A 27,596-nucleotide genomic window follows, 5' to 3' on the forward strand; every position below is an offset into this window, starting at 1 on the left:
AAATGTCCCTGGCTTCTATCCACTAGATGTCAGTTGCACACATACCAAATCAAAAATGTCTTCAGATATTGCCAAATATCCCCTGGGGGGGCAGAGTTACCATTATTTGAGAACCATTTATTTAGAAAATGTGAATATCTGTAATAATTTGCAGCAAAATTAAGTTAGATGACTTAAATAGAGAGCACATGCGTGGTTTTGGACAAGTCGCTTGATCTTGCATTACTCAGGCAAGAGCTCGAGTTTCTGCATTACTTTCCTTATCTGCAAAATGGAGATGCTAACCTAAGCATTCCTGTTTCATGAGGTCATGGTGATATACATGAGCTAGAATACTTAATACAGCACCTCATAGTAAGAATTCAACATATGTTGAGGGCTATTTTTATTATTATTACCAATAGCATCTTCACATAATCTGTTCTTTTCAGATTAATTTATCTCACTAGCTATTGATACTGTTTTTGTTTTGATTCCTTTTAGTTTATCGTCGCATCGTTGAATCAGATGTAGGAGATTCTTTCTATATTAGAACCCATTTTGAATATGAAAAGGAGTCTCCCTATGGACTTAGTTTTAACAAAGGAGAGGTGTTCCGTGTTGTGGATACCTTGTACAATGGAAAACTAGGCTCTTGGCTTGCTATTCGAATTGGCAAAAATCATAAAGAAGTAGAACGAGGCATCATCCCCAATAAGAACAGGTATGAATATTTGGATACTTCTCATAGAACAAGTTAAGTAAATGATGATGGAAGACTTTAATCCCACTGGGAAATTTCGGCAATGTAAAGAGTTAGTTTTCATTGTATTTACTGTGTCTATGATTGACTTAGTTGTACAGACTCCTTTATTTTAGTTTAAGCATTGAGATTTTTTTTTTTTTCAGTATATGAAATTTATTGTCAAATCGGTTTCCATACAACACCCAGTGCTCATCCCAAAAGGTGCCCTCCTCAATACCCATCACCCACCCTCCCCTCCCTCCCACCCCCCATAAGCATTGAGATTTAAACTGCATGTGAAGAGAATTCTATCCAGTATTTTGACATTTTATCTATGAGTCTTTTTGTTTTGTTTTGTTTTTAAATATATTTATTTGTCTACCTGTCCTCTGTCTATTCTGTCTTTTTTAATCCAGGGCTGAGCAGTTAGCCAGTGTACAATACACACTTCCAAAAACAGCAGGAGGAGACCGTGCTGACTTTTGGAGATTCCGGGGTCTTCGCAGCTCCAAGAGAAATCTTCGAAAGAGTAGAGAGGATTTGTCAGCTCAGCCAGTTCAAACAAAGTTTCCAGCCTATGAAAGAGTTGTTCTTCGAGAAGGTTATTTTCTGTAGACTAACCTTAATACCCTTTAATGTCAATATGCTAAAGAAAGAAAAAGTATAAACTATGTTGTTTTTTCTTTGACTTTCTCTCCAGCTGGATTTCTGAGACCTGTAACTATCTTTGGACCCATAGCTGATGTTGCCAGAGAAAAGCTGGCAAGAGAAGAACCAGATATTTATCAGATTGCAAGTAAGTAGCCTTAAGACTGACTTAAGATCAGGGCGCCTGGGTGGCTCAGTTGGTTGAGCGTCCAGCTTTGGCTCAGGTCATGATCTCGTGGTCTATGAGTTCGAGCCCCGCGTCGGGCTCTGTGCTGACAGCTTAGAGCCTGGAGCCTGCTTCGGATTCTGTGTCTCCCTCTCTCTCTGCCCCTGCCCTGCTCATGCTCTGTCTCTCTCTCTCTGTCAAAAGTAAATAAACATTAAAAAAAAAAAAAAAAGACTGAAGATGAGGTTGAGGGTGTTACTTAATTAGTTATTTCTCTAAAGGGTGTATCTGATCCATTCACTTAATAGAAATAAAACTTTCTGGAAGTGAAAATTTGCAGTTTACCTCATGTATTTAATTTGAAGGGAAACTTGAGTGATTGTGTTCTTGTTATACCAATTCCCTTTAATAATAAAAAGAATCACCATTTATGAAGCCCTGGCCTTCATATGAAAATTGCACACAATCTTGTTTAATAAATCCTGACAATATTACAATGGGGTGTCAGTATCCATTTACCAGCATTATCCATGCTGAAGTCAAGTAATGTGAGCGTTAGAGTGGTAGGGACCATCACAACCTGTTTACTCCAAACTTTCCTGATGTCACCCAGCTGATGAGTCACAAAACTCAACTTTGAACCCAACCTTTCCTGGCTTTAATCCAGTGCTTTCAGTCATTGAGCTAATAGAAACACTCAAGTATATAAAAAGGGTAATGAAAGCATGATTCAAGCGATCAGTTATTATTGTAGGCATTTATAGTAAGTTAGTGTTAAATATAAATATTGAAGATGTAGTGCTTTAAATGCCTTGCAGAGTTTGCTTGCAGATTTCTTTTATTAGTTCATTAGTTTAGCTATGGTGGTATTTAAATATACAGACTTAGTTGTGACCACTGTAGCTTGCTCTAAACTATATGTAAACACTTGAAACTGGTTTTTTTCCCCTAATTACAAAAATATCATTTTCTATTTGGAAAGGTTAGAGAATTAGTTTTGACATACATCATAATCATCCTAAATTTTATCCTGTCATATTTTATTCCACCCTATCACCCTTTGTAAGCAGACTTTTGTGGAGTTTTATTTATTGATTTCTTTCTTAATAGATAATACCATATTTTTTTATTATCCATTCTGCAACCAAAATTTGGTTGAACAGCCTTCTGTTGTTTACATAATTTTTTCAGTGTTATATTTTACTGTTATAAAGGATACAGAAATCTGTCCATATTTTTATTTGCTTGTTTATGCCCTGCCTTCTTTCCCAAAGGATTTAAATACTCAAGAATATAGCTTTTTCCATATTTACGGTAATTTTCTTAGAATTTTCAAAGACAGGAAGGAGTGAACCATAGGATATGAACATTTTCTGGCTACTGCTGTTTATAATCCTATTGCCTTCCAGAGGGTTGTGCCATTGTTTTTGTTGTTTCTACCTACTATATGAGATCTGCGTTAATATTTTTAACTTCATAAGTGCTAATTTAAAGGATCAGAGCATTGCCTTATTATATTGCTTTTCACTTGGTTTTTGGTAAAGTTGAATGAGGATATTTTATGAAACTAAGATTTGCAGACACATAATAATAAAATTTGAGCAAGTAAGAAAATGTTTATTTCTGATTCCCCATTCAGTTTGATTTTTTCAGAAGAGGTTTTTTTCGGTCATTGTTATAGGTAACATTTAACATAAAGAATTTAGTGGTGGGGCGCCTGGGTGGTTTAGTTGGTTAAACATCCTACTTAAGCTCAGGTCATGATCTCCTGGTTTGTGAGTTCAAGCCTTGCTTCTGGAGAGCTCAATCCCCACTCTGGGCTCCGCACTTTCCCTCTCTCTGCACCTTGTGGGATTCTCTCTGCCCCTTGCTCACTGGCACACGGGTGCTTCTCTCTCTCTCTCTCTCTCTGTCTCTCTGTCTCTCTCTCTCTCTCAAATAAATAAGTAAGTAAATAAATACAATTTTTAAAAAAAGAAAAAAAGTTAGTGGTAACCCCACCCATAACCAAACCTTGGGTTTTTTAAATTTAGGAAAAGTGTGAAGACTTATAAAGCCCTACCTTAGGGAGCAATTGATTGATTTAATTGGGTTTACTCTACACTATAGCCAGACTCTTATAAAAGAGATTCAAATAGCTTAGTTAGTGTCCTCTCTGAATCTAATGAAGGTCTTTTGAGTTAAGGAATTAGTAGCTTTTCTCCATCCAAAACTCCCAGTTGATCTCTCTCTCTAATTCTCTGTTCACCAGATTTGAAATTCTGCTCTCTTTGTCCATGGAGCTTTTACCTTATGATAGTCTCATTCTCTAGAGTCATTCCCCCTATCATTCATTGTGACCTTTGTCCTTCCAAATCTCTTGATTTTTGTCTGATCTGAAACACCAGAGTTCCTTTTTGTCTTTGAAGCTTTCCATGTGACCAGAGTCACAAACATTGCTGTACCTTTTAGGGAAGAACTTGATATAAATTGGACCTCTGAGATAATTTGGTTAGTAACCATCTCAAGCTGCACTTGACATACTGTACATGCGTAGAGGGAGATATGTTACTAGTATGAAACCATAGGCTGTCTCACAGTTAGAAATCAACTGCTCCTAGGTTCCCCTTCTACTATTATAGAAAAGATCTCTAACCCAGAAGTCTCCAGCCAGTCTGCTATATAGCATTGTTGCTGATGGATCTGCCCAGGTATTGATTTTGTCAGTCCCCCTTGGCTAGATGGAGCTCTACCCAGGAGAGGCCTCCTCAGTTTATCTCTGTTGGCCATACAAATAGTGCCATTTTCTCTGCATGTCACAATGTGTAAAACATTTGGAAGTAGTGCCGTGTCAAGCCATTTTAAGCACAAGGCAAAAGAAAAAATGTGGGTCCATACATACATGTTTTTACATCTTTTTCAATGGCTGTTTTTTCCCAGGACATTGACATAGTTAGAAAAATTTTGGGAAACATGAAAAATATGTGTATTAAAACTCATATTATTTCAAGTTTAAATATTTGTATCAAACACAGAATTTATAATTTTCTTTTCCTGGCTTTAATGGAAGCAAGCTCATCAATATTTTTAAATCCGCTTTTTAAAATCATATTTTCAATGGGAAGAATTGCCATATTTGATCATTTCTCTTGACCAAGTGACAGTCTTAGATATTTACTCATGTTTCACTTAACTGGTTCTATTTAAAATTTTGGTATGCTGTTTATTGTGGGTTACTAATTTTGATATTTTGAACATATTGCAGCAAAATATTACTTGATTGCAGAGTTTTTGTAGTACCCCTTAAATATTGCTCCTGAGGCAAGCGCCTCACTTACCTTCTCCTAATCCCGGAATTGTTGGGAAGCATTAATCTTAACCCAGTGGTGCTCAGCCAGGGGCAGTTCTGATCTATTGTGGATATTGGCCACTCCTGGATACATTTTTATTGGTCCCAGTGTGGACCGGAGGCATATAGCAGGAGGAGGCCAGAAATGCTGCTGAACTGGCCATGGTGCACAGGGCAGCCCCTATAACTAAGTATTGCAGAGCCCAACATGTCATTAGCACCCAGTAGTTGAGTTGAGAAACTCTGGTCTAACCAACAGAAATTTGATGTTTTGTTTTTGTCCTGACGTCATGAATAGAAAGTGAACCACGAGATGCTGGGACTGACCAACGTAGCTCTGGCATTATTCGCCTTCATACGATAAAGCAAATAATAGATCAGGTAAGTTCTTAAAAATTGCCCTATTTCATTATTAACTGTGAATGTTGTGTTTTGAGTGGGATGAAGTTTAGTTAATTTGGAAGTAGAAAAGTAGCTTTTCTAAGATTATTACTGATATACTATAAAAAAATTAAACCTCTACTGAAAGGCATTCCAGTAACCACTTTCAAAGAAAGTGCATTGGGGCGCCTGGGTGGCGCAGTCGGTTAAGCGTCCGACTTCAGCCAGGTCACTACTCGCGGTGCGTGAGTTCGAGCCCCGTGTCGGGCTCTGGGCTGATGGCTCGGAGCCTGGAGCCTGTTTCCGATTCTGTGTCTCCCTCTCTCTCTGCCCCTCCCCCGTTCATGCTCTGTCTCTCTCTGTCCCAAAAATAAATAAACGTTGAAAAAAAAAAAAAAAAAAAAAAAGAAAGTGCATTGCATGCATCAAAAGATATTTATATGTATAAGGAATATGTTGTTACTTGACAGGGTCATGTTAGGAACATTAAATTCTTGTACTCTTTTCACTTTACTGAACATAGATAATGCTGTCAACTTGTAAGTATTGGGGCTGTCTTAAAGTGAGCTGGTTAAGAAGTTTTTTAAAAAAAATTTGGGCTAGAATTTGTATTGAACTAAGTTCTGATTACAGATTTTTCTAACATATACTCTGGAGACATTTTGGAGCCCAGTTAAAGGTCTATTACCATTGGAATGTAATCTAGGCTGTGACTTTTTTTGAAGGTGATGATTCTTAATTAACTGTGGCTTGTGTCCTTATTTGTTTTTTTGCTTTGTGTCTCCAGGACAAACATGCTTTATTAGATGTAACCCCAAATGCAGTTGATCGTCTGAATTACGCCCAGTGGTATCCAATTGTAGTATTCCTTAACCCTGATTCTAAGCAAGGTGTGAAAACTATGAGGATGAGGTTATGTCCAGAATCTCGGAAAAGTGCCAGGAAGTTATATGAACGGTCTCATAAACTTCGTAAAAATAATCACCATCTTTTTACAAGTGAGTATATTAAAGGCCTTCATTTAGTTTAAAATGTCTAGGCAACAATATGTAGACAAAAATGTTGTGTTGTTTAGATGCCAAAAGCTATATAACTTTTGCCTTGGAAAGCTTCCTGTTAGTATTAACGGCTGCTGTTGGATTGAAAGAAAATGTAAAGGGCCGCCTTGTTGGCTCAGTTGGTTAAGCATGAGACTTCAGCTCAGGTCATGATCTCACCGTGCATGAGTTTGAGCCCCACGTTGAGCTCTGTGCTGACAGCTCAGAGCCTGGAGCCTGCTTTGAATTCTGTGTCTCCCTCTGTCTCTGCCCCTCCTCCTCTCACCCTCTGTCTCTCTCTCTCTCAAAAAGAAATAAATGTTAAAAAAAATTTTTTGGGGGGGAGCCTGGGTGGCTCAGTCGGTTAAGCATCCAACTTCAGCTCGGGTCACGATCTCGCGGTCCGTGAGTTCGAGCCCCGCGTCGGGCTCTGGGCTGATGGCTCAGAGCCTGGAGCCTGCTTCTGATTCTGTGTCTCCCTCTCTCTCTGCCCCTCCCCGTTCATGCTCTGTCTCTCTCTGTCTCAAAAATAAATAAAAACGTTAAAAAAATTTAAAAAAAAAAAAATTTTTTTTTAAATGTGTAGCACCAAAACAAATTTCAAAGATGTGTGTCCTCAAATATTGTATTTCAAATAATTAAGAAATGATGATTGAGCTCTAAGCAGATTTGAATGAATTCTGGCTTTTGACGGTATTCTAATCGTTAAACAATGTTGTTAATTTATTTTCAGCTACAATTAACTTAAATTCAATGAATGATGGTTGGTATGGTGCATTGAAAGAAGCCATTCAGCAACAGCAAAACCAGTTGGTATGGGTTTCTGAAGGAAAGGTAAGAAATTTCCTGTTATTTTTGAGCCCTTTCAATAAATGACATAACAAATCAGAAAAGCCTTTGAGTTACCATTGTTTCTAATTAGATCAACATATTAGAATAATTTGGGGAGAGTTTGTTTTTGATAGTAAAAGACTTTAAGTTTTTATAAATTGTTTTTGATAGTAAAAGATTCTGAAATTTCCCTACCTATTGAATTACCACTTCAGTGGTGTCATCTCAGAGAGTTCTTAAATGATAACTAAAAGAGTAAGTTTGAGTTCTAGCTCTGCTCCTGTCTGAGGAATGACTTAGAACCTGGCTTCAGTTTCCTTCTCTGGAAATGAGGAGAGTTGGGTGGGTAGGTGAGTGTTGCCCAGAGTGTTGTCCTCTGCATACAAGATTTAGGACTTGGTCAGAAAGAAAAAGGCACTGTGAAGGCAAGTAATAGATGAGAAATCTGCAACCACACCCCCTACATGGGGCAGTGGGACCCACCAGCATGGTAAAGGCTTTGAGAAGTCTTAAGTAAAGAACATGTGTTATTTTGTTTACCTAGGGATTTTTTTTTTCACTTAGCGGCTGTTAATATTGTTTTAACATACTAGGAAATGTTGGACAAAGCAATTCATCATCTTTAGATTCAAATTTTGATTTTATATACATCCTAATGGCCAGCTCTATTTTTTTTTTTTATTATTTTTTTAAGTTTTATTTCGAGAGAGAGCATGAGCAGGGGAGGGGCAGAGAGAAAGAGAATCCCAAGCAGGCTCTGCAATGTCAGTGCAGAGCCCGGATGTGCGGTTCGAACTCTCTAACCATGAGGTCATGATCTGAGTCAAAATCAGGAGTTGGACACTTAACCAACTGAGCCACCTAGGCGCCCTGCAGATGGCCAGCTTTAAAATAGCTACTATCTATTGTATTGTCAGTCTCTCTGGTTTTATAGCAGTCTTCGATGGGAAAAAAGTGTTCATTTTGTTTGGCAAGTTAATACAGCTGAAAGAGCCTTTTGTTTTAATATCTTTTACCTTCAGTATAATATTATTGATGTCTTGGTTACTAGAGAAAATTGAGAATATCTCTGTTGTTTTTTTTGTGTGTGTGTGTTTTATATTTCCTTGTTGGCTTGGTTCTTGTTGTGTTTTGCGCCTGCATGGCCTCTACTTTCCTCTGCCTGGCTATGGCTACAGCTGCTCTGGCAGTGCATGCTGCATGCTTAGGACCACCATGCCCTTTGTCCAGGAAACACAAACCTCTGCAAGAAGAGATGTTACAGTGCTTGCATCTAGAGGTAGTGTCTGCTCTGCTATTCCCACCTGTATTCATGTCAGAATCATGGTTTTTCTCATCAGTACCACTTGGGGGATGGACTGTGCATATGAGATCATCAGACCACTTTGAATAACTGATATATCAGCTGGGACACTTGACAGACAAATCCAGGTGGAAAAAACCTACTGCACCACTTTATAAGAACACACTATTACTAATTTTCTCTCATGTGGCATTTGATACAAAGGATCGCAGTCCCTGTCATACTAATATGTAAAAACACAATTCTTTCAGCAGCCTTTGTCCACTCGAGTGGTTAATAGCTTGCATTGGTGATTCTCAAAATGAAGTTAGTTTATAAATACACAGAATGTGCTCTCTGCCTATCTGAGGGATTTTCTTTATCCACAAATCTTAATATTGTGTAAATTTCTTTTTGTGGTATTATTGTGTGCTTCCTGTCTTGCTTGGGTTTTAAAATGCAGGTCTCACTCCCCCCAACTTTTTATGTGAGGAAAAATAGATCATTTGTTACTAGTATAGAGGGATGCATTTTGTAAATCATAAAAGGTTGTTATAATGTAAATGAAGCTTGCTAGATCTCCTGCCCCTTCTATTCAAGTATATTTTATCATAATAGACAAATTCTTAAACTAAAACCACATCATTTCACATTGACTTTCCTGAGTGTACTACTTTGGTCTAATTGCTAGGAAGAGATCTTTTTTGCAAGATCTGACATGGTCTTGTGTGTTCCCTACTAAACCAAGAAAAGTCATCCTGAGGCTTTCTTAACATGTAGGCATATGTCATTTCTTGGTTCAGAGCAACCCATGGTTCTTGCTCACTAGTGCATTTCACAGCACTGAAAGCGAGGTGGATTGGTGAGTTCCAAGTTAATTCTTCCCCCAAGAACTTAAATATTTCCCTGGCTGGCTGATGGGTTAGAGTCTTACAGAACCCTGGTGAGTTAAAGGTTAGAATAGATAGCAAAATGGCTTCTCTTCTGTAGCAGCCATTAGGGAGTTTAGACACCGTTGAGATTTCTGTGGGGGTGAGTCTGCTCTAACATAGAGAGAGCCCTGGGATTCTCACTCCCTGAGCCCAGCAGGTACTTTGTTGAAAACAAGAGCCCCTAGGAGGCCTGACATACCCTAGTCTTTCTTATCAGGAAGGCAGTACTCAGGCTCAGGCTCATAAGAGAGCCAGGCATAGGACTGTGTGCAAAGTCCCATTCAGGCAGCTCAGGCCTTATGTTTCTCCTTCAGTCTGTGCTACAATGGAAGGAGGATTGTCTGAATTCTGGATTCCAGATCATTCAGCTCTCTTGCCTAACTGGGCACAATGTCCAGGCAAGCTCTTCGGGGACTGTTCTAATTAATCCAGGTACTAATTTCAAACTAGTATCTAATGGCAGCCTGTTGATGCAACTCTTTAGATTCCTTTCCCTCAGGTACTTCTCATTATCTTTCTAGTCTACTCAGAAGGTAAAGTAGACTAATAAAAACCAACTCAGTTCTTAACTACTTATCAAAGAGAAACAGAATTGCATTTCTCCCTCAGCATCCATTGGACACTACATCTATGAAAAAAAATGAAAACAACAATTCTTAATTTAATGAGGCAACCGGCACTTAGGCGATTCTTTCCCATTTTGTTTTATAAAAACTTAAAGGGCCAAATACCAACTTTTTAAACAAGTTGTTTTCTCTATGTATATGTATGTAAGCTCTTACTCACCTTGAACTGTGGCATTTATTTTCATAGTTACTCTTACATGCGCTGTTCTGTCAGTGTGTCCTTGTTTCTGTCAGCTTGGTTTGGTAGCATTCTCCCTCTTCCCCTGGCTTTGGGGCAGTAAAGTAGGGACCGATTAAGTTGATTAGGTTTTATAACCCTGAGTGGTGTCAGAGTTTCTTCATGGACTCCTGGGGCTGAGCCTCGGAGTCCAGCTTTGTCCTGGCTGGCCAGCCAGCCTTTCATTCTTCCAAGCCCCTTCAGATCTCAAAGGATGTTCTGTGTGTCTGCATGTGTGCTTGTACAATCTTCTTGACCTTTCCTTGCCAGAAGTTTCAAGAAATAGATGTGATTTCTCCAAAGAAAAATGCCCTTTTCAATCTCCCTTGTAAAATAAAGGCCATCTCTTAAAGAACTACTGAATAAAATTTTTGATTTACTTTTATTTGACCCAGGCGGATGGTGCTACAAGTGATGACCTTGATTTGCATGATGATCGTCTGTCCTACCTGTCAGCCCCAGGTAGTGAATACTCAATGTATAGCACGGACAGTAGACACACTTCTGACTATGAAGACACAGATACAGAAGGCGGGGCCTACACTGATCAAGAACTAGATGAAACTCTTAATGATGAGGTTGGGACTCCACCGGAGTCTGCCATTACACGGTCCTCTGAGCCTGTAAGAGAGGACTCCTCTGGAATGCATCATGAAAACCAAACATATCCTCCTTATTCACCACAAGCGCAGCCACAACCAATTCATAGAATAGACTCCCCTGGATTTAAAACAGCCTCTCAACAGGTAAGCAGCAAGCATTCAACGTTTTGTAGTTAGAAGTGAATTATTAAATCTTAGAATGTGGTGATTGAGTTGAAGAGTATATTTTGTCCTTTCTTCAGATTAAGAATTGATCTTTAATTTCAATTTGACAATACCACGGACTTAATTCTAAGCTTTGTGTGTTTGTCTTACACAGCAGTATACTGAAGTTCTTTTAAAAAAAATTGAGGACATGAGGTCATAGTTTTGTTATTCAGCACACTTAAAATGTATGTCTACCAACCCCTATAAATGGAAGTGGGAAGTTAGAAGTAAACAGAAACACTATATTTAAAATATTTTAAACACTTCACAGAAAGCAGAAGCCTCATCTCCAGTCCCTTACCTTTCGCCTGAAACAACCCCAGCATCATCAACCTCTGCCGTTAATCATAATGTAACTTTAACTAATGTAAGACTGGAGGGGCCCACCCCAGCTCCTTCCACATCTTACTCACCACAAGCTGATTCTTTAAGAACACCAAGTACTGAGGCAGCTCACATAATGCTAAGAGATCAAGAGCCGTCATTGTCGTCGCATGTAGATCCAGCAAAGGTACCTGTGCCGCAGTGTTGCCCTCATTTGTTGCTCTCCATCAGTCTAGCACACGATCATTTTTGCTTTGCCCTTTAAGTGTTCCTTTTGCTTTTTTTCCTGTGGGCTTACACACCATGGTGCTTTCCAATCAATATGGATCATTTCAGTTTTGTAGTGTGCATGGCTTCCGGTGGTATACTACTGATAATGTGGAGATAGGCCTTTTAATTGGGATTTGTGCTAATGTTTTTATTACTTTTATTTTTTGGTTTTCAGTACCCTCCAGAGTTCCTTGTAGTATGTAGCTGTGACCCATCATGAACATTTTGTGTTTTATGAATTATGGTGTCCATACTTTTCTTTATGATTTTTATTTACTCTGTCCAAATCAAATGGAATCAGTAGTTCGGTGTATTAATTTTCTACTAAATTTAGTAATTATCTTTAGCTCACTTTCATTTAGAACATGCTAAAACATAAAAGCCCTATACCTGCATTATAAATTTTGAGCTTTCACTTAAACTAGCTTTCTCACTAATCTCTTTCTGTCTTGATAATAAATGGTGGAACATACCATTTTCACATACTAAATTATATTTTTGTGTATTAAAGTAGACTAGAATTGAAAACCAGCCGTTGTATTTACACATGAATTTTTTTATACAGGTGTATAGAAAAGATCCCTATCCTGAGGAAATTATGAGACAGAATCATGTTTTAAAACAGCCACCCATTGGTCACCCAGGGCAGAGGCCAGACAAAGAGCCTAATCTGAGCTATGAATCCCAACCCCCATATGTAGAGAAACAAGCCAGTAGAGACCTTGAACAGCCCGTGTACAGATACGACTCCTCTGGCTACCCAGACCAGTTTTCTCGAAACTATGACCATCGTCTACGCTATGAAGAGCGCATTCCTACATATGAAGAGCAGTGGTCGTATTACGATGACAAACAGCCCTACCAGCCTCGGCCTTCTTTTGATAATCAGCATCCTCGGGACCTTGACTCGAGACAGCATCCTGAAGAGTCCTCAGAACGAAGCTATTACCCACGTTTTGAAGAGCCAGCCCCTCTACCCTATGACAGCAGACCACGTTATGACCAACCACCTAGAACCTCCACCCTACGACATGAAGAGCAGCCAACTCCTGGATATGACATGCATAACAGATACAGACCAGAAGCACAGTCCTATTCTTCAGCAGGCCCGAAGGCATCTGAACCCAAGCAGTATTTTGACCAATACCCACGAAGTTATGAGCAAGTACCATCACAAGGATTTACCTCTAAAGCAGGCCACTATGAGCCTCTCCATGGTGCTGCAGTCATCCCTCCTCTAGTACCCACATCTCAACATAAGCCAGAAGTTCTGCCTTCAAATACCAAACCACTGCCTCCACCCCCATCTCTGACTGAAGAGGAAGAAGATCCAGCAATGAAACCCCAGTCTGTGCTCACTAGAGTTAAAATGTTTGAAAACAAAAGATCTGCATCGATGGAGAACAAGAAGGATGAAAACCACACTGCTGGTTTTAAGGTAAGCATGTAACCATGCTTTTCCTGCCTTGGACAGGTGGGCACATTCAGTGAAGGAGCACTTCAGAGTGCTTCGTGGCTCTCCCTCTCCCGCTTAAATGAAACCTGTTGTGTAACTATCTGTTCCTGGGGCATGTTTGTCTTCTTTTTTGCAGCCTCCAGAGGTAGCATCTAAACCTCCAGGTGCTGCCATCATTGGTCCTAAAGCCACTCCTCAGAATCAATTCAGTGAACATGACAAAACACTGTACAGGTGGGTACACTTGGTGGTGTTTGTGGTATGGAACTGACCAAGAATCTGACCCAGTTAATAAGCAAGCCATTTACTGTGTTAGAAGAGGAGAGGAAGGAAAAGGGAGAGGATCTTGATTGTTGTCCTTAAACGAAAACTACTAGCCTTTCTAATTAAGATAGTGGCCCTAGAAAGAAAAATAAAGGTCTTGAAAATGCCTTCTGTAACAGATCTTTGTTAGCCTTCAGTAATCAAGTTTTTCAAAGAGATATTCTTCTAGCAAGCAATTAAAATAAAAATTTTAAAGCCCTGCATTTGTATTATGTTTTTTAGTTTTTAAAGTGCTTTCAGACATGTAAACTCTTAGTCTTCGGGGGTAAGGAAACAGAGTTTCACTAAAATAACAAAAATTAATTATTTAGGGAGCATACTCGTATGCCAGTGTGCTAAGCACTTCAGTGCAGTGTGGGTCCTTTCCTCCATTTTATTTATTTATTTTTTTTTGTTTTTAAATTTTTTTTTTTTCAACGTTTTTTATTTTTTATTTTTGGGACAGAGAGAGACAGAGCATGAACGGGGGAGGGGCAGAGAGAGAGGGAGACACAGAATCGGAAACAGGCTCCAGGCTCTGAGCCATCAGCCCAGAGCCTGACGCGGGGCTCGAACTCCCGGACCTCGAGATCGTGACCTGGCTGAAGTCGGACATTTAACCGACTGCGCCACCCAGGCGCCCCTTTCCTCCATTTTAAAGAGAGGCACTGAGGGGGGTGACTGGGTGGTTCAGTTGGTTAAGCATCCAACTTTAATTCAGGTCATCATCTCATGGTTTGTAGGTTCGAGCCCTGCGTTGGGCTGACAGCTCAGCACCTGGAGCCTGCTTCAGATTCCATGTCTCCTTCTCTTTTTACCACCCCCCCCCTTCTCTCCCTCTCTGTCTCTCAAAGATAAATAAACATAAAAAAAATTTTTTTTAGGAGAGGCACTACGGCTGAGGGTTTTGAGTAGCTTTTAGGATTTAGTGGAGCCAGGAGAGAAACCTGGCCAGCTGCTCTCTTAACAGTGGCCTCATCATACTGTGAGTAAATGACAGACTGGGTTTGAATAGTTTTTCTGCCCAGCTAATGAGTTTTATTTGCTTACATTTGTATTTTTAATAAAGAGAAGCTGCTATCTGACATTACGTTTTCTTTTTAATGATGTCTAGTGCTTTTCATGAAAACGTAAACTACCGTTGGGTCTTCTTTAGCCAGTATCATTAGCTGTTTTCCATAAAATAAATATGTAATAACTGAAAGCTTAGGCCCTTTTTTGATGTGAAACCTATTTATTTTTGTTGGAAAGTTTCTAAAATTCACTTAAGCAGAGTGTACATAACAATGTATAGACAGACAGTCCTCAACTTAATAATGGTTTGACTTAGGATTTTTCAACTTTACAAGAGTGTGAAAGCAATATGCATTCAGTAGAAATCATAAAAGACCTTTTCAAAATTTTTAATTTTAATTTTTTTTCCCCCCAGGTTAGTGATATATGGTACAGTACTCTCTCCTGATGCCGCTTAGCGGCAGCTCCCCTTCAGCCATGTGATCACGGGGGTCAACAGCCAGTACACTTAAAACCACCCTGTATCCTTAAAGCCATTCTCTTGCTCACTTTAAGTATAGCATTTGATAAATTACATGAGGTACTCAAACTTAATTATAAAATAGACTTTGTGTTAGATGAGTTTGCCCAACTGTAGGCTCATGTATGTTCTGAACACATACTTAAGGCAGGCTAGGCTAAGCTAGGGTGTTTGGTAGATGAGGTGTACTAAATGCATTTTGGACTCCTGGTATTTTAACCTGACAGTGGATTCATCATGATGTAACCCCATCATAAGTTGAGGAAGCTCGGTATTAATTTGCTTAATAACTTACTTTCTTCCCCACTGCTTCCTGTGCCTTGTAGAACTTTGGACTATATAGAGCTGTTTCCTTCTATGAGAATCCTTTATTGATCCTGGATTAAAGTTCTTAAATTCTCTCAGTAATTAATTGTTGCTAACATAGATGTATATACTTTGAGAAGTTCTCCACTGTCTTAGTTAATGCTCCCTATTCTCTAATTAACTGCTTCTAACCTGCTGTGAGGCTCTGACCAAATAATTATCAAGCTTATTAGGTTATGTCAAAGGACTCATGAGCCAGAAGAGGGCTGCCTTCTGAGTGTAAATGTATGAAGACATGGGATTTGGAATGTCCATTTTGACTGTTGGATTGTTCAGCTAGATGCTGAATAATCATAGCAGTAAAAGGTCAAGATAACATATTTGTGTATTCCATTTTCTTTGTAAAATTAACATCTAAAAAGTTCCATTTGTCATTCATTGTCAGGATCCCAGAACCTCAGAAACCTCAAATGAAGCCACCTGAAGATATTGTTCGGTCAAATCATTACGATCCTGAGGAGGATGAAGAATATTATCGAAAGCAACTCTCCTACTTTGACCGAAGAAGTTTTGAAAACAAGCCTTCTACACACATTCCTACTGGCCATCTCTCAGAGCCTGCCAAGCCAGTTCATTCTCAGAATCAACCAAACTTTTCTAGTTACTCTTCAAAGTAAGTTATTTCACCTGAGACTTACTTTTAAAAATAAGAAGAAACATAAACGTTCAGTTGCATAAAGTAGAGTAATCATGTGAAGTTCAGTGTATTTGGAAGGAATATAGTTAAGTCCATATTTAATACATGATTTCTGTTGGCTCCAGTGGTTCAGCACTGTGCATAGTCTGTAGCTCTAGAATATGTGTGTGTGTCTTTTGTCCTTAAACCCTGATATCTGATACATGAAATTTTTGCATTAGGAAAGTTGTTAAAATCAAAAGGTTTTGAGGTGAAGATCCTGATTTTTAGGTGAATCATAAGTCTCCCCTCTCTCTGTGCAGCATATTTCATGCTGGTTCTTTTCCTTCTTTTCTGTTTTTATTTTTTAAATATGAAAATAGCAAGGGGGGGGTGACATTATTTGAGGGAAGATAATAGTTTGTTGTTTTTTCTTCAAGGTGAGAAAGAGCTTATCTTTTTTTAAATGTGGGAGCTTGAGATGACTTTAAGTATTCTGGTCCAGTTTTACACTTGGAAAAGAAAGGAAAGTTTTAACACATGAGGTGACGTGATGGGCAGGCAGAGCTAGGACTGAACACCCAAGTTTCTCCACTCCCAGTCGTTTTCCCTGTTCTGTGCTCTTCCCTTTTGTTGACTTGTCTATTGGAGGTTTTGTTGATTTGTTTTTCTTTCTTTGGTTTTGTTGGGGTACAAATCCAACTGAGAGTGAGGTAGAAACTCACATAGGCATAGGTGGGTTTATACTTCAGCAAAACAAACCCACAAGAATGAGAAACAGATGTGGATTTATTACAGGGAATTCATTTACACCGTTGTAGGACCCTGCTAATAAACAAGTTGTGAGTTCACAGGACAGGAAGAGAGAAGATCCAGAGCTGTTTGAGAGTCTCTGAGTTCAGGAAAGACCTAAGTTCTTTTTAAAAGGGTCCATCCAGATAATCTCCCTTTTGATTAACTGAACTCAACTGATTTAGAGGCATTACATCTGTCAGTCTCCCTCACAGCAGCACCTACATTAGTGTTTGAATGAATGATGGGGACTATAGTTTGACCTACCCAAGTTGACCTACCAAGTTCCAAAGCACCCAGATTTTTACTGAATTAGATGCTTGGGATTGTCTGAACTTAACTATCATTTGTCGTGTACTGTTGAGTGAAAAATTTTCTTAAAAATACTTTAAAACCTCTATTGTTAAAAATCTAATTATAATTACCACTTTTTTCTTAGACATCATTTGAAGTGAAGATTTAAAACTTTTTTCCCACTGTCCTCTATTTCAGTCTTTGTCTAGAGAAGAAAGCCCTTTATGTGAAATGCAAATGCAAACTTTGGGTGCTGCAGTGGGGGTTCTGTTAAATACAAACAGTGTCTTATACCAGTATTGTGAGCCTCCCCCAACACAATGCTAGAGAGGTGCCCAGTACATCTGGGGAGGGTGTCCAGACTCCGGTGAGCCTTAGTAGCTCACCTCTGGTAAGGTAGGAGGGTGTATCCTTTTGTAATCATCTTTACTTAAGTCAGTAAACACATTCATTCTTGTTAGAAGCAGGTCCAAGGGGTATAGTTTAAGGAGAGAGATTTTATTCATCCTTTTATATACTCGGTAAATAGAATGCAGTCTTGAACACATTTAGGTCTGAAAAGTAAGTAAGAAGTCTCATCAGAGAATCAACTGACAAGGCATTTTTGGTTTTGGGTTGAGTTTTCTACAAAGAAGACTTAACGTATTTGTGACGTATAATTTTCATTCAGGGTCTAGAATGCTGCCTAGTATTTGGTGGGTGGGGACCCAGCAACACAGGGCATAGTGTGCTAGGTGTGTCAGCTGCCCACCTTTACATTAATGCAGCTCTGGGAGGAATGAGTCTTAACTGGTCAGAGGTTTCTCAAGGGTAGATTGCCTTTGACAGAAACACATAACATCTGTCTTTGTGAATAGGCCCCAGACTCTGAATGTTTGTGTTTCCTGCCATGAGTGTTATGGAAGCCGGAAAGTGTGACTTGAGATGCACATTTTAATACATTTCCTTCCTTTGTGATAGAAATCAAAAACTCTTTGTAGTTGTGCTTCACGTCCCCATGTGGGTATTCGGTGGGTAGAGCTTTGGGAAGGAGAATGAGGAGTGAGACATGATGGCTAAGACATAAGGGGTGTCTGTGCCTTGCCCTTCTAATGCTGTTGTACTGTTGTGCCCAGTGAATACAGCTTTAACAATTGGAAAGTCATTTAAAATATACAGCCCTCTTACAGTATTTCAGAACTGCTTTTTGTTACCAGTAGACTGCCTACAGGCCTTCATTTTCTAAAGTATAATATAGAAATAGCAAAGCTCTTTTCTTCTGGATAATAGGTGCTTATGTTCCACTTAAAAACATACCTCCGAGGGGACCTGGCTGGTTCAGTTGGTTAAGTGTCTGACTCTTGATTTCATTCAGGTCATTCATCCCAGGGTTGTGGGATCGAGCCCCACATTGGTCCCTGAACTGGGTGTGGAGCCTGCTTAAGATTCCCTCTTACTCTGCCCCTCCCTTGCTTGTTCTCTCATGTTCCCCACCCTCCAACAAAAACTCCATACCTGAGAAATGGTGGGAGTTGAGAAGGGAGAATGGTAGCACAGGACAGACGCCCCAGAGAGCAAGTGGATATCACCTGTCTTACAGCTCTGGAGAGCTGGGTTGGAATTGGGGAGATTAGGAGATCAGTGACTCAGACATTGATCTTCAAAACAAGTAAGGAGTTTCCGGGATCCTATGACAGGGCTAGAAGAGCCCTGTGCATGTGTCCCAGCCCAGAAACTGAGCTTCTTCAGGGCAACGAGAGATTTTTTTGTCACTAAAATATCTTGTCTCTCAAAAGTCAACTTACTGTGAGACTTTTAGGTCTCAAAATAAGTGTTAGTAGTTTTCAGCTTTTTAAAAACTTAGTAAGATTAACTAGGTTTCTATGTGCATGTGGCATTCACTGAGAGAGGCTGTGAGATTCAAACATGGAAGCTTTCCAAATAGGCTCCCCCCATCCCAGGACTTACTTTAGGACTGGTAATGGGTTCAGGTCTTGCCAGGAAAGAGCACAGGTTAATCATAGTCAGGTTTCAAAGGCATGCATATTTCAGCTTGCCTGTTCATCATCACCCCCACTAGGGATCAGCACAGCTGTTGTGTTGTACGGCTTCCTCCTACATTTTCACTTAGAGGATTTCTTTTGCCCAGCCCTTTTTTTTTTAATGGAGCATTTCATTCTTACTTCTTCAGAGTCTGCTGATTATTCTTAGTATTGCTTCTTTATTTAGTCCGTTTCTTTGCTCACCACTAGCAAGTGAAGCCAAAGTGGGCAGAGATGGAAGAGTAATAAAGCTCAAGCACCTTGCTACTCACTAGCAGCACAGTTAAAATACGTGGAGGGCCAGGACACCTGAGCAGCTCAGAAGGTTAAGTTTCCGACTCTTGGTTTTGGCTCAGGTCATGATCTCATGGTTAGTAGTGCAGAGCCTGCTTGCAATTCTTTCTCTCCCTCTCTCTGCCCTTCCTGCGTGCATGCATGTGTGCGCTCTCTCTCTCTCTCTCAAAATAAATAAATAAACATTTTTAAAATGTATGTGGAAAGTGGGCAGGCAGTACCTAACTATATTAACTATATTTTGATTTATTGGTGATTTTCCAAACTTAAGTGAGAGCTAGTGATGTTTTCTTTTATAGATCAGATGATTCTGAAATGGTGGATGTGTATTTTTTGGTTGATATTTTAAAATGACATTTGAGTTCCATTTGCTGCAAATGTACTTAGTTAGATTGACCATTTTCTTTCATTTTTCTATTGCGCTTTTGCTTTGCCATCACCTAGATTTCTTGGCTCTTACCCTAGCTATGACTACTTGAAAAGGACCGTCAAGTGGTAAGACTGGCATTAATGTGAGGCTGTTACATGAGGTGTCCCTCACTGCGTCACTGGCATTATGTGCACTTTTAGATTTTAAAGTCATCTTCAAATGTTTAGCCTAAGTGCCTGAAAGCGACAAAACCACATAGTTTTAAAGCCAATCACTAGAGTAGACTTCCCCAATGAAATTTTCTGTGAAAATACATTCCAAATGTGTGTTTTGTTTGTGCACATAAAACCAGTGCAGCTTTGGCTCTCTGCAAAGGTTTAGATGGCAGTGTTGTAATTATGGGTCTATTTTAAAGATTTCTTTTGTTTGAATTGTACGTGTTACGTATTAACAATTGGCGATCTGAAAAATAAGCATACATGGCACAATTTGACTTAAAAGAGCCTTATAAAATCAAGCAGTGTCTGCTACTCTAGCAACTATTTAAACAATTAAAAATGGATCTAGTAAATCAAGGGCAGTTTCAAAGTGAAAGATGTCCAGTGTGTTTAGTGTTACTGGAACACAACCACACCCATTCATTTACATATTGTCTATGGCTGCTTTGGGGCAGAGTTCGAATAGTTGTGACAGAGACTGTATGGCCCAAAAAGCCAACAACATTTCCTTTCCAGCCCTTTACAAAAAATTTGCCAACCTCTGGTCTATAAAAACATTTTTTGTGGTGCTCTGAGTGTGCCAGAAACCAAGGATTTGTACTTTAGATACCAAATCAGTAGTGAATCTAAGGAAGATTGGGGCCAATAAATATTTTTCAAAATATTTGCAAGACTTTCTTAAACCTCCCAACCATTACTGCCTTTTTGTAAGCAACACAATTAATATTACAAGTATACCCAAAATTTCATCTGCCTTTGGTTGCCATCTTCTGGATGTTTTACTAATATTCTTTAAGTATCTGTCCTGTCTTTACATTTCTTGTGCTGATGAATGATTGAATTTGTTTGTATATTTTGGTAGAGTTAGCCATTTATACTCATAAGAATAAATTGTGAAATTTCCAGTTTTTTGTTGTTGTTTTTTTTTAACTCAGGGATAATTAGAAGAATGAAAACTTGCTTTTTTGTAAATGTGAATCCATATTCATCAGTTGGCATTGTCTTTGTTTTTTTCATAGGGGAAAGTCTCCTGAAGCTGACACTGCGGATAGATCATTTGGTGAGAAACGCTATGAGCCGATCCAGGCCACTCCCCCTCCTCCTCCATTGCCCTCCCAGTATGCCCAGACCAGCTCCTCTCTCGCCCTCCACACGCATGCCAAGGGGGCACATGGTGAAGGTAGGAAGTTTGGTTTGGAAGTTGGCATTACTGCTGTAATAGAGTAATACTTACAAAATTGTATTCTTGCAGTTTGTAAGCAAAAGTGTTTTTCATTTAAAAATACATACTTGGGAGCCTGAGTGGCTCAGTCAGTTAAGTGTCCAACTCTTGGTTTCAGCTCAGGTCAGGATGTCACGGTTCGTGAGTTCAAGCCCTGCATCAGGCTCTGCACTGACAGCACAGAGCCTGCCTGAGATTCTCTCTCCCTCTCTCCCTGCCCCTCCTCTGCTCTGTCTCAAAATAAATAAATTTAAAAACAAATTTTTTTAAAAATACATACTTGAAACATATAGGCTGGGAACAATGAAACTAAGTGTTTTGTTAAAAGTACATCTCGTAAAAAAAAAAAAAAAAAAAAAAAGGTACGTCTCCTGTTTTTATAACTATAACCATTATATCAGAAAAGACTTTTAGCTAAATAGATGTTAATCTGTTTTACTATCACAGCTCAATTTTTGGAAGTAGTATTTGTTTGCCAGTATGTCTGAATCTAAATTTTTGATTGGTGGTTTGTAAAAATTACTGTTATATTCCATTTATATCCATGGATATAGGAAAGCCATAAAGTCCCACATAACCTGCAACCCTTAGCACCTCACAGTTATGTGCTGTGGCAAAATCCCAGCAGAGTAGCCAACAGCTCCAGGTGATTCATTTTAACAGCTGTACCCCTGCGTTTTTCCCATCTTCTCTCCTTCATGTCTCCCTGACCAGGAACTATTTTCCTTTACCCATGCCGCCTCTCTTCCGGGGCCATTGGCGTGGCTCCTCTCCTTCATTCCTGCTTGCTTCATCCTTCTCTCTGGCCTCACACAGGTGCAGCTCACTTCTCCGTTGTTCAGAGCACCTGTTGTTCCTGCTGCCTCCTCAAACTGTCCTATGTCTCTTTGCCTTCCATCAAACACTCTGAAAGGGAGACTGTTGCCTTCACCTCCAAATGCCCCTTTTTTGGCCCTTTCAAAAAAAAAAGATTATTTTACCCTAAGAATATACCATGATTTATCCATTCTCCTGTTGGCTTTTTGCTACTACAGACATTTCTCTGTTATTTACAAGAATCAAATTCTAGGCCAGCTGTAGAGGTGTACTGGTAGATTGATCTTACCCCATGTTTAGGATTTTCTTTCCACACTGTCATGTCTGCAGGTAAAGTTTTAATTCTTTCCGATCCTTAAATGCCTTTTCTTTTTCTTGCCTTCTTGTGCACTGTCAGGGACCTCCGGCAAATGTGTCAGTTTGGAAGTGATGAGAGCAGACATCTCTGCCTTCCCCATCTTAGGGAGAAAGGATTTAATGTTTCACCCTTACGACATTAGCTCTATGTTTTTTATGGCTTGTTATAGCTACTCTTTATTAGGTTTTAGATATTCCTTTCTATTCCCCTCTAGTTTGCTGAAAGTATTAGGTCACATGCTGTTTCTGCATGTAGTAAGATTACTGTAACATTTTCCTTCTTTAGTGTGTTAATGCAGTAAATTATATTGCTGTGTTCACAAGGAATTTGGATTTATTTTTTCCTTTTTATGTTATGTCCCTGTCTGGTTTTACCATCATTGTTGTGCTAGTTCATAAAAGAGAGCCTAGGACATGTCCCCTGTTTTCTTTCTAAAAGACTTTGTATAGTGTTGGTGTTATTTTTTCTGGAATTATTTCCTAGAATTCAGTTAGTACTTCTTTACCTTGCCACCAGCCATGCATGGAGATTCCTGTTCCACATCTTTGCCAACTCTTGGCATTACTGAACCGAAGTGTTGCCAATCTAATGGGTATGAAGTGTATTTGGGGTTTGTTATGTATTTGCATTTCCCTGGTAGTGAGGTTTTCTGTCTTGTAAGGTAACTGAGCATTCTGGCCTTCACTTCTGTTGTTGCCTCTGCACAGCTTTCCCCATATTCCTATTAGTAGCATCTTTCTGATGGGTGTATAGGGGTTCTTTATAGGTTTCAGATCCTAATTCTGTACAGTTATGCAAATTGTGCTCCCAGTCTGTGGCTCCTTTTGACTTCATTTCGGTGAGTTCTGTAGTGTTGATTTTTTTTTTCTTTTTTTTCCTTTTTTTAACATAGCTATACTGTCATTCTGTTTCTAATTTGATACGGACAGTGGGAGAGGGTACTCAGACAACCAGGCTCTGGAGGCCTGGACCCTGAGCAGCATGACCCTGACTCCAAGTCACAAGATACCCCAGAGTACCACATGTGTCCATGCCCCTCCTGGTCCCTCGATGTCACAGGTAGCCACCAGGGTTCAAGAGTCACTTTCTAATTGTGGGGACCCTGACTTGGGCCTTGACTTCAGCACCGAGACAAGTTAAGATGGGAGAGACATCATAGGGGCTATTAAAACTTCTTTGAGGAAGTTTTTTAAATGCTTATATATGTTTATTTTTCAGGTAATTCGGTGTCATTGGATTTCCAGAATTCTTTAGTGTCTAAACCAGATCCACCTCCGTCTCAGAATAAGCCAGCAACTTTCAGACCACCGAACCGAGAAGATACTGTTCAGTCTACTTTCTATCCCCAGAAAAGTTTCCCGGATAAAGCTCCAGTTAATGGAGCTGAACAGACTCAGAAAACAGTCACTCCAGCATATAATCGATTCACACCAAAACCATACACAAGTTCTGCTCGGCCATTTGAGCGCAAGTTTGAAAGTCCTAAATTCAACCACAATCTTTTGCCAAGTGAAACTGCACATAAACCTGATTTGTCATCAAAAGCCCCTACTTCACCAAAAACTCTTGTGAAAGCGCACAGTGTGGCACAGCCTCCTGAGTTTGACAGTGGAGTTGAAACTTTCTCCATCCATGCAGATAAGCCCAAATACCAAATGAATAATGTCAGCACTGTGCCTAAAGCTGTTCCTGTGAGGTAAGATTTTTGCCTTTTTCTTGGCTCTGTGATTTGTCTAATGCGAGTTTGGTGTAGTTTATGTAATTCGGGACTTTTAAGAATCATTCTGACATAAACTTTTTTTTTTTTAATGTTTGCTTATTTTTGAGAGAGAGAGAGCACACATGCACAAGTGGGAGGGGCAGAGGAGGGAGACACAGAATCCAAAGCAGGCTCCAGGCTTTGAGCTATCCGCACAGAGCCTGATGCGGGGCTCAAACTTGTGAATCGTGAGATCATGACCTGAGCCAAAGTCGGATGCTTAACTGACTGAGCCACCCAGGCTCCCCTTAACTTAAACTTTTAAACTGAACAGTTTTGTCCAAAAGGTTGTTGCAATGAATGCTGTTATATGAAAGGTCCTACAAGAGGTGTAAGAGAATATTAATAAAATAATAAAGCTAACTGATCATGTACAGTCCATAGATACTGTCAATATCCCCATTTTACTAAGAACTGAAGTCGGGTGACACTGCATGTTGCCCAGTCACACAACTAGGGTGAGGGAGCCCCGGTTCAGCTGCTCCTGGTCATCTGAATACAGAGCCCGTATTATGAACCAAGCATAGTATTCCATAACCTCTAACCTTGGCCTGCTTACATTTGGAAAATATCTCAGAAGCCTAAGCACCTGTATTCCCTGTCTACTCTCTGTTCAACAGTGATACTAGAAAATGTAACAACCTCAAAATGGTTGCTCTTTTTATGGTTTTAGTGAGTAATATATTTGAGCAAATGAGACTGGGAAAGCCTCATATACTCCTTTCTCTAGACCTGTTCTGGCCTCACATAAGCTCACCTCAGCCTCCCAAATCCACTTACATTGTCAAGCCACCTGCTGAAACAGAAGCACTTGCAGGCAGAACCCAGGGCCAGGAGGGCCACCTGCCAGCTTCCCAAAAACAGGGATGGTCATGGAAATGTGCTGCCTTCTCCTCTTTGTAAGCCTTTCCTGTAGTGGGGGGATGGGGTGCCGCATCAGCATTGTCCCTGCTGCTCTGGTCATGCAGGAATCATCTGTAGCTTCCCTCCACACACTTACTGTGTTGGTCCATCTTTCTGCTCACTTTTAGGTTGTGACTCAAAATTTTACTCCAGGCAGTCTTGGTAGCCTATGCTTTTGAAGCAGTCTTTGATACCACATCCCCTTAGCTTCTGATATTCTTTGTGTACTAAGTGAATATACTTTTTTTTTCATGGGTGCTTGGGGTGTACCCATACCAAAGTATTGTAGAAAGCTTTGACAGCGTGGGCCATAAGTGTGCATGCTCAAAATCCTAGGGAGATAGAGAACCTAATTAGTACTCATCAAGTCTGAGATGCCATAAGTTGCAAGATGCACCATTGTCTTATATATCACTAAGAAGGAAAGAAAAGTGCTATCAGTTAAACCATGACTTACCGTCAATTTTAAAATACGAATTTCATGGATGTTAAAATGCGGTTCTTAAGACCAACGTATTGTAGTAGTTGGGTGAGCAAGGTATTAGGCTTTGTGCATTCAGTAATGAAATTGATTAGTTATCTTCAAAAATGAAATCGATTTCTCCAGGAAGAATATGATTTATTACTCCTGTGAGTAAAATGTGTCACCAAAAGCTTACCTTTTTGATTAAATGGAGAAATAAGATGAAACAACCTGTTAGAGTCATAATGGAAACTCTGCTATATTGTTGGAGGTTTATTCATTAGCTGTTTCTGGATTCTCAGCCCTTCAGCTGTGGAAGAAGATGAAGATGAAGATGGTCACACCGTGGTGGCCACAGCCCGAGGCGTGTTTAACAGCAATGGTGGGGTGTTGAGTTCCATAGAAACTGGCGTTAGTATAATTATCCCACAAGGAGCCATTCCTGAGGGAATTGAGCAGGAAATCTATTTCAAGGTCTGCCGAGACAACAGCATCCTCCCACCTTTAGATAAGGAGAAAGGTAAATGGTTTTATTTTTCTGCTTGGTTTTTAATAACTTGAGTTGTCCTATGTGCTCTTCAAAGCTTGTAGTGTTCAATTGAGAGGATAATCTGGACCCCTTTTCTGCTTTGCCAACCCCAGCACGTTTCTCCCATCAGGGCAGGCCTCTCCAGTGGGCACTGTGGAGGGGGGTGCCCTGGGATGGCATCACAGGCAGGCACGGGGTGTCCCACAGGAAGTCCAAGCTGGTGGAGGTGAGCACACAAGACCTTCCACTCCTTGGGCTTTACTTTCACTGTGAAAGTGACAGTGACAGCAGATGACTGGCCTTTGGGCATTCCTCCCTTGGTCTGCTAGGTGGTCTTAGCTGACCTCACCAAATCTGTCTTTGCGTCATTCATCCCTTCCATGTCTAGAGACAGGTTAGATAACACCCACTCAGAAAGGCTTTGCTCCATGCCTGTCACCCGACTGTAAGACAGAAGCTTCTTGGGGCAGGTGCTCGTCACCCCAGCTCTAGCACTAGTAAGAGCTCCACACGGCAAATAAAATATCCCTCTCAGGTATCACCATGTGTGTTTCTGAACTTAAGGAATCCAGGAAAGCTGTTATTTTTCGTAATCTTCCTGGATATGTCAGGACGATACTATGAACTACGTGATGACTTCTTTTGGAGTCTTATAGCAGTTGCTTTACTTCCTTAAATATGTTACTCGAGCTCATTTTCTTACATTTTGCTGGAACACTAACATATGTTGGCCCTGTGTGAATCCCTTAAACCAAGTCTGTAGCAAATACAACATTTAAAACGTAAGATCTAAGTAACATTTACAAAAAATACATTTGAATATACAAGAACCCCATGATTGAATGGTGTAGCCACTGGCTACCTGTGGTTATTATGAATTGAAATGTGCTGGAAGTATAAAATACACACTGATTTCAGAGATTTACTATATTGGTTACATGCTGAAATAATGTTTGGGATATATTGGGTTACATAAATATTAAAAATTTATGTCCCTGTTGTTTTTTCTTAATGTGGCTACTAGAACATTTTAAATTACACATGTGTCTTGCATTATGTTTCTCTCGGTCACTGCTATAGAGAACTAATGGCATTTGGCTTTAAAGCATGTCATTAGAAGGGAGGATAAAGAGAACTGTGGGCTAGAAAGAAGATGGTTATCTAACCTCTCACTCCCACCCCCTCCTTGACTGCAGGCGAGACACTGCTGAGCCCCTTAGTGATGTGTGGGCCCCATGGCCTCAAGTTCCTGAAGCCCGTGGAGCTGCGCTTACCACACTGTGCGTCCATGACTCCTGACGGTTGGTCTTTTGCTCTAAAATCATCCGACTCCTCGTCGGGTATGCTGTCTTCACTCTGTCCTTTGGGGGCTTTGGGTACTGTCATTGATTAATCCCTGGGCTGTTGGAGCTACACATGCTGTTTGTTAGCACATCTCTACCTCTGTTGCTGTGGCCTTGTAGGCATCACCAGTGTTTTGAAATTTCTTTGTGTTCTTATATAAATGAATATGGAAAAGTATGGGAAGTTTCTGCCTTTTAAACATTGATGATTTGGCCAAAGGTTGGCTGTTTCTTGGTGTTCAACAAAATTATTTGTTCTGTCAAAATTTTTAAGATGCAGTGGGAGAATTTTTGTTGCTCTACGTACATGGGCATTTCCATCTTCTTATTAAGATGATTCCTTTATATAATAATTTCTGTTTTG

General features: G+C 39.9%; 1 protein-coding gene across 7 annotated transcripts in view; it reads left to right on the plus strand.

Annotated features, from left to right (window-relative positions):
• The window catches only part of TJP1 (tight junction protein 1), a 255,244-nt gene that overhangs the window by 223,782 nt on the left and 3,866 nt on the right, over positions 1-27,596 (plus strand). For 2 of the 7 annotated variants that reach the window (XM_047862418.1, XM_047862423.1), the window contains 15 exons: positions 484-703; positions 1,141-1,325; positions 1,425-1,520; positions 5,165-5,247; positions 6,035-6,245; positions 7,018-7,118; positions 10,568-10,918; positions 11,253-11,492; positions 12,141-13,013; positions 13,168-13,265; positions 15,620-15,847; positions 20,859-21,019; positions 23,454-23,931; positions 25,663-25,880; positions 27,086-27,229. In XM_047862418.1, the coding sequence (XP_047718374.1) occupies positions 484-703; positions 1,141-1,325; positions 1,425-1,520; positions 5,165-5,247; positions 6,035-6,245; positions 7,018-7,118; positions 10,568-10,918; positions 11,253-11,492; positions 12,141-13,013; positions 13,168-13,265; positions 15,620-15,847; positions 20,859-21,019; positions 23,454-23,931; positions 25,663-25,880; positions 27,086-27,229 (3,687 nt within the window). The remainder of the gene's footprint in view (positions 1-483; positions 704-1,140; positions 1,326-1,424; positions 1,521-5,164; positions 5,248-6,034; positions 6,246-7,017; positions 7,119-10,567; positions 10,919-11,252; positions 11,493-12,140; positions 13,014-13,167; positions 13,266-15,619; positions 15,848-20,858; positions 21,020-23,453; positions 23,932-25,662; positions 25,881-27,085; positions 27,230-27,596) is intronic. The other 5 variants (XM_047862421.1, XM_047862419.1, XM_047862420.1 and 2 more) reach the window with 5 other exon arrangements.

The sequence above is a fragment of the Prionailurus viverrinus genome, chromosome B3 (genome assembly GCF_022837055.1).
Source record: "Prionailurus viverrinus isolate Anna chromosome B3, UM_Priviv_1.0, whole genome shotgun sequence".
NCBI lineage: Eukaryota > Metazoa > Chordata > Mammalia > Carnivora > Felidae > Prionailurus > Prionailurus viverrinus.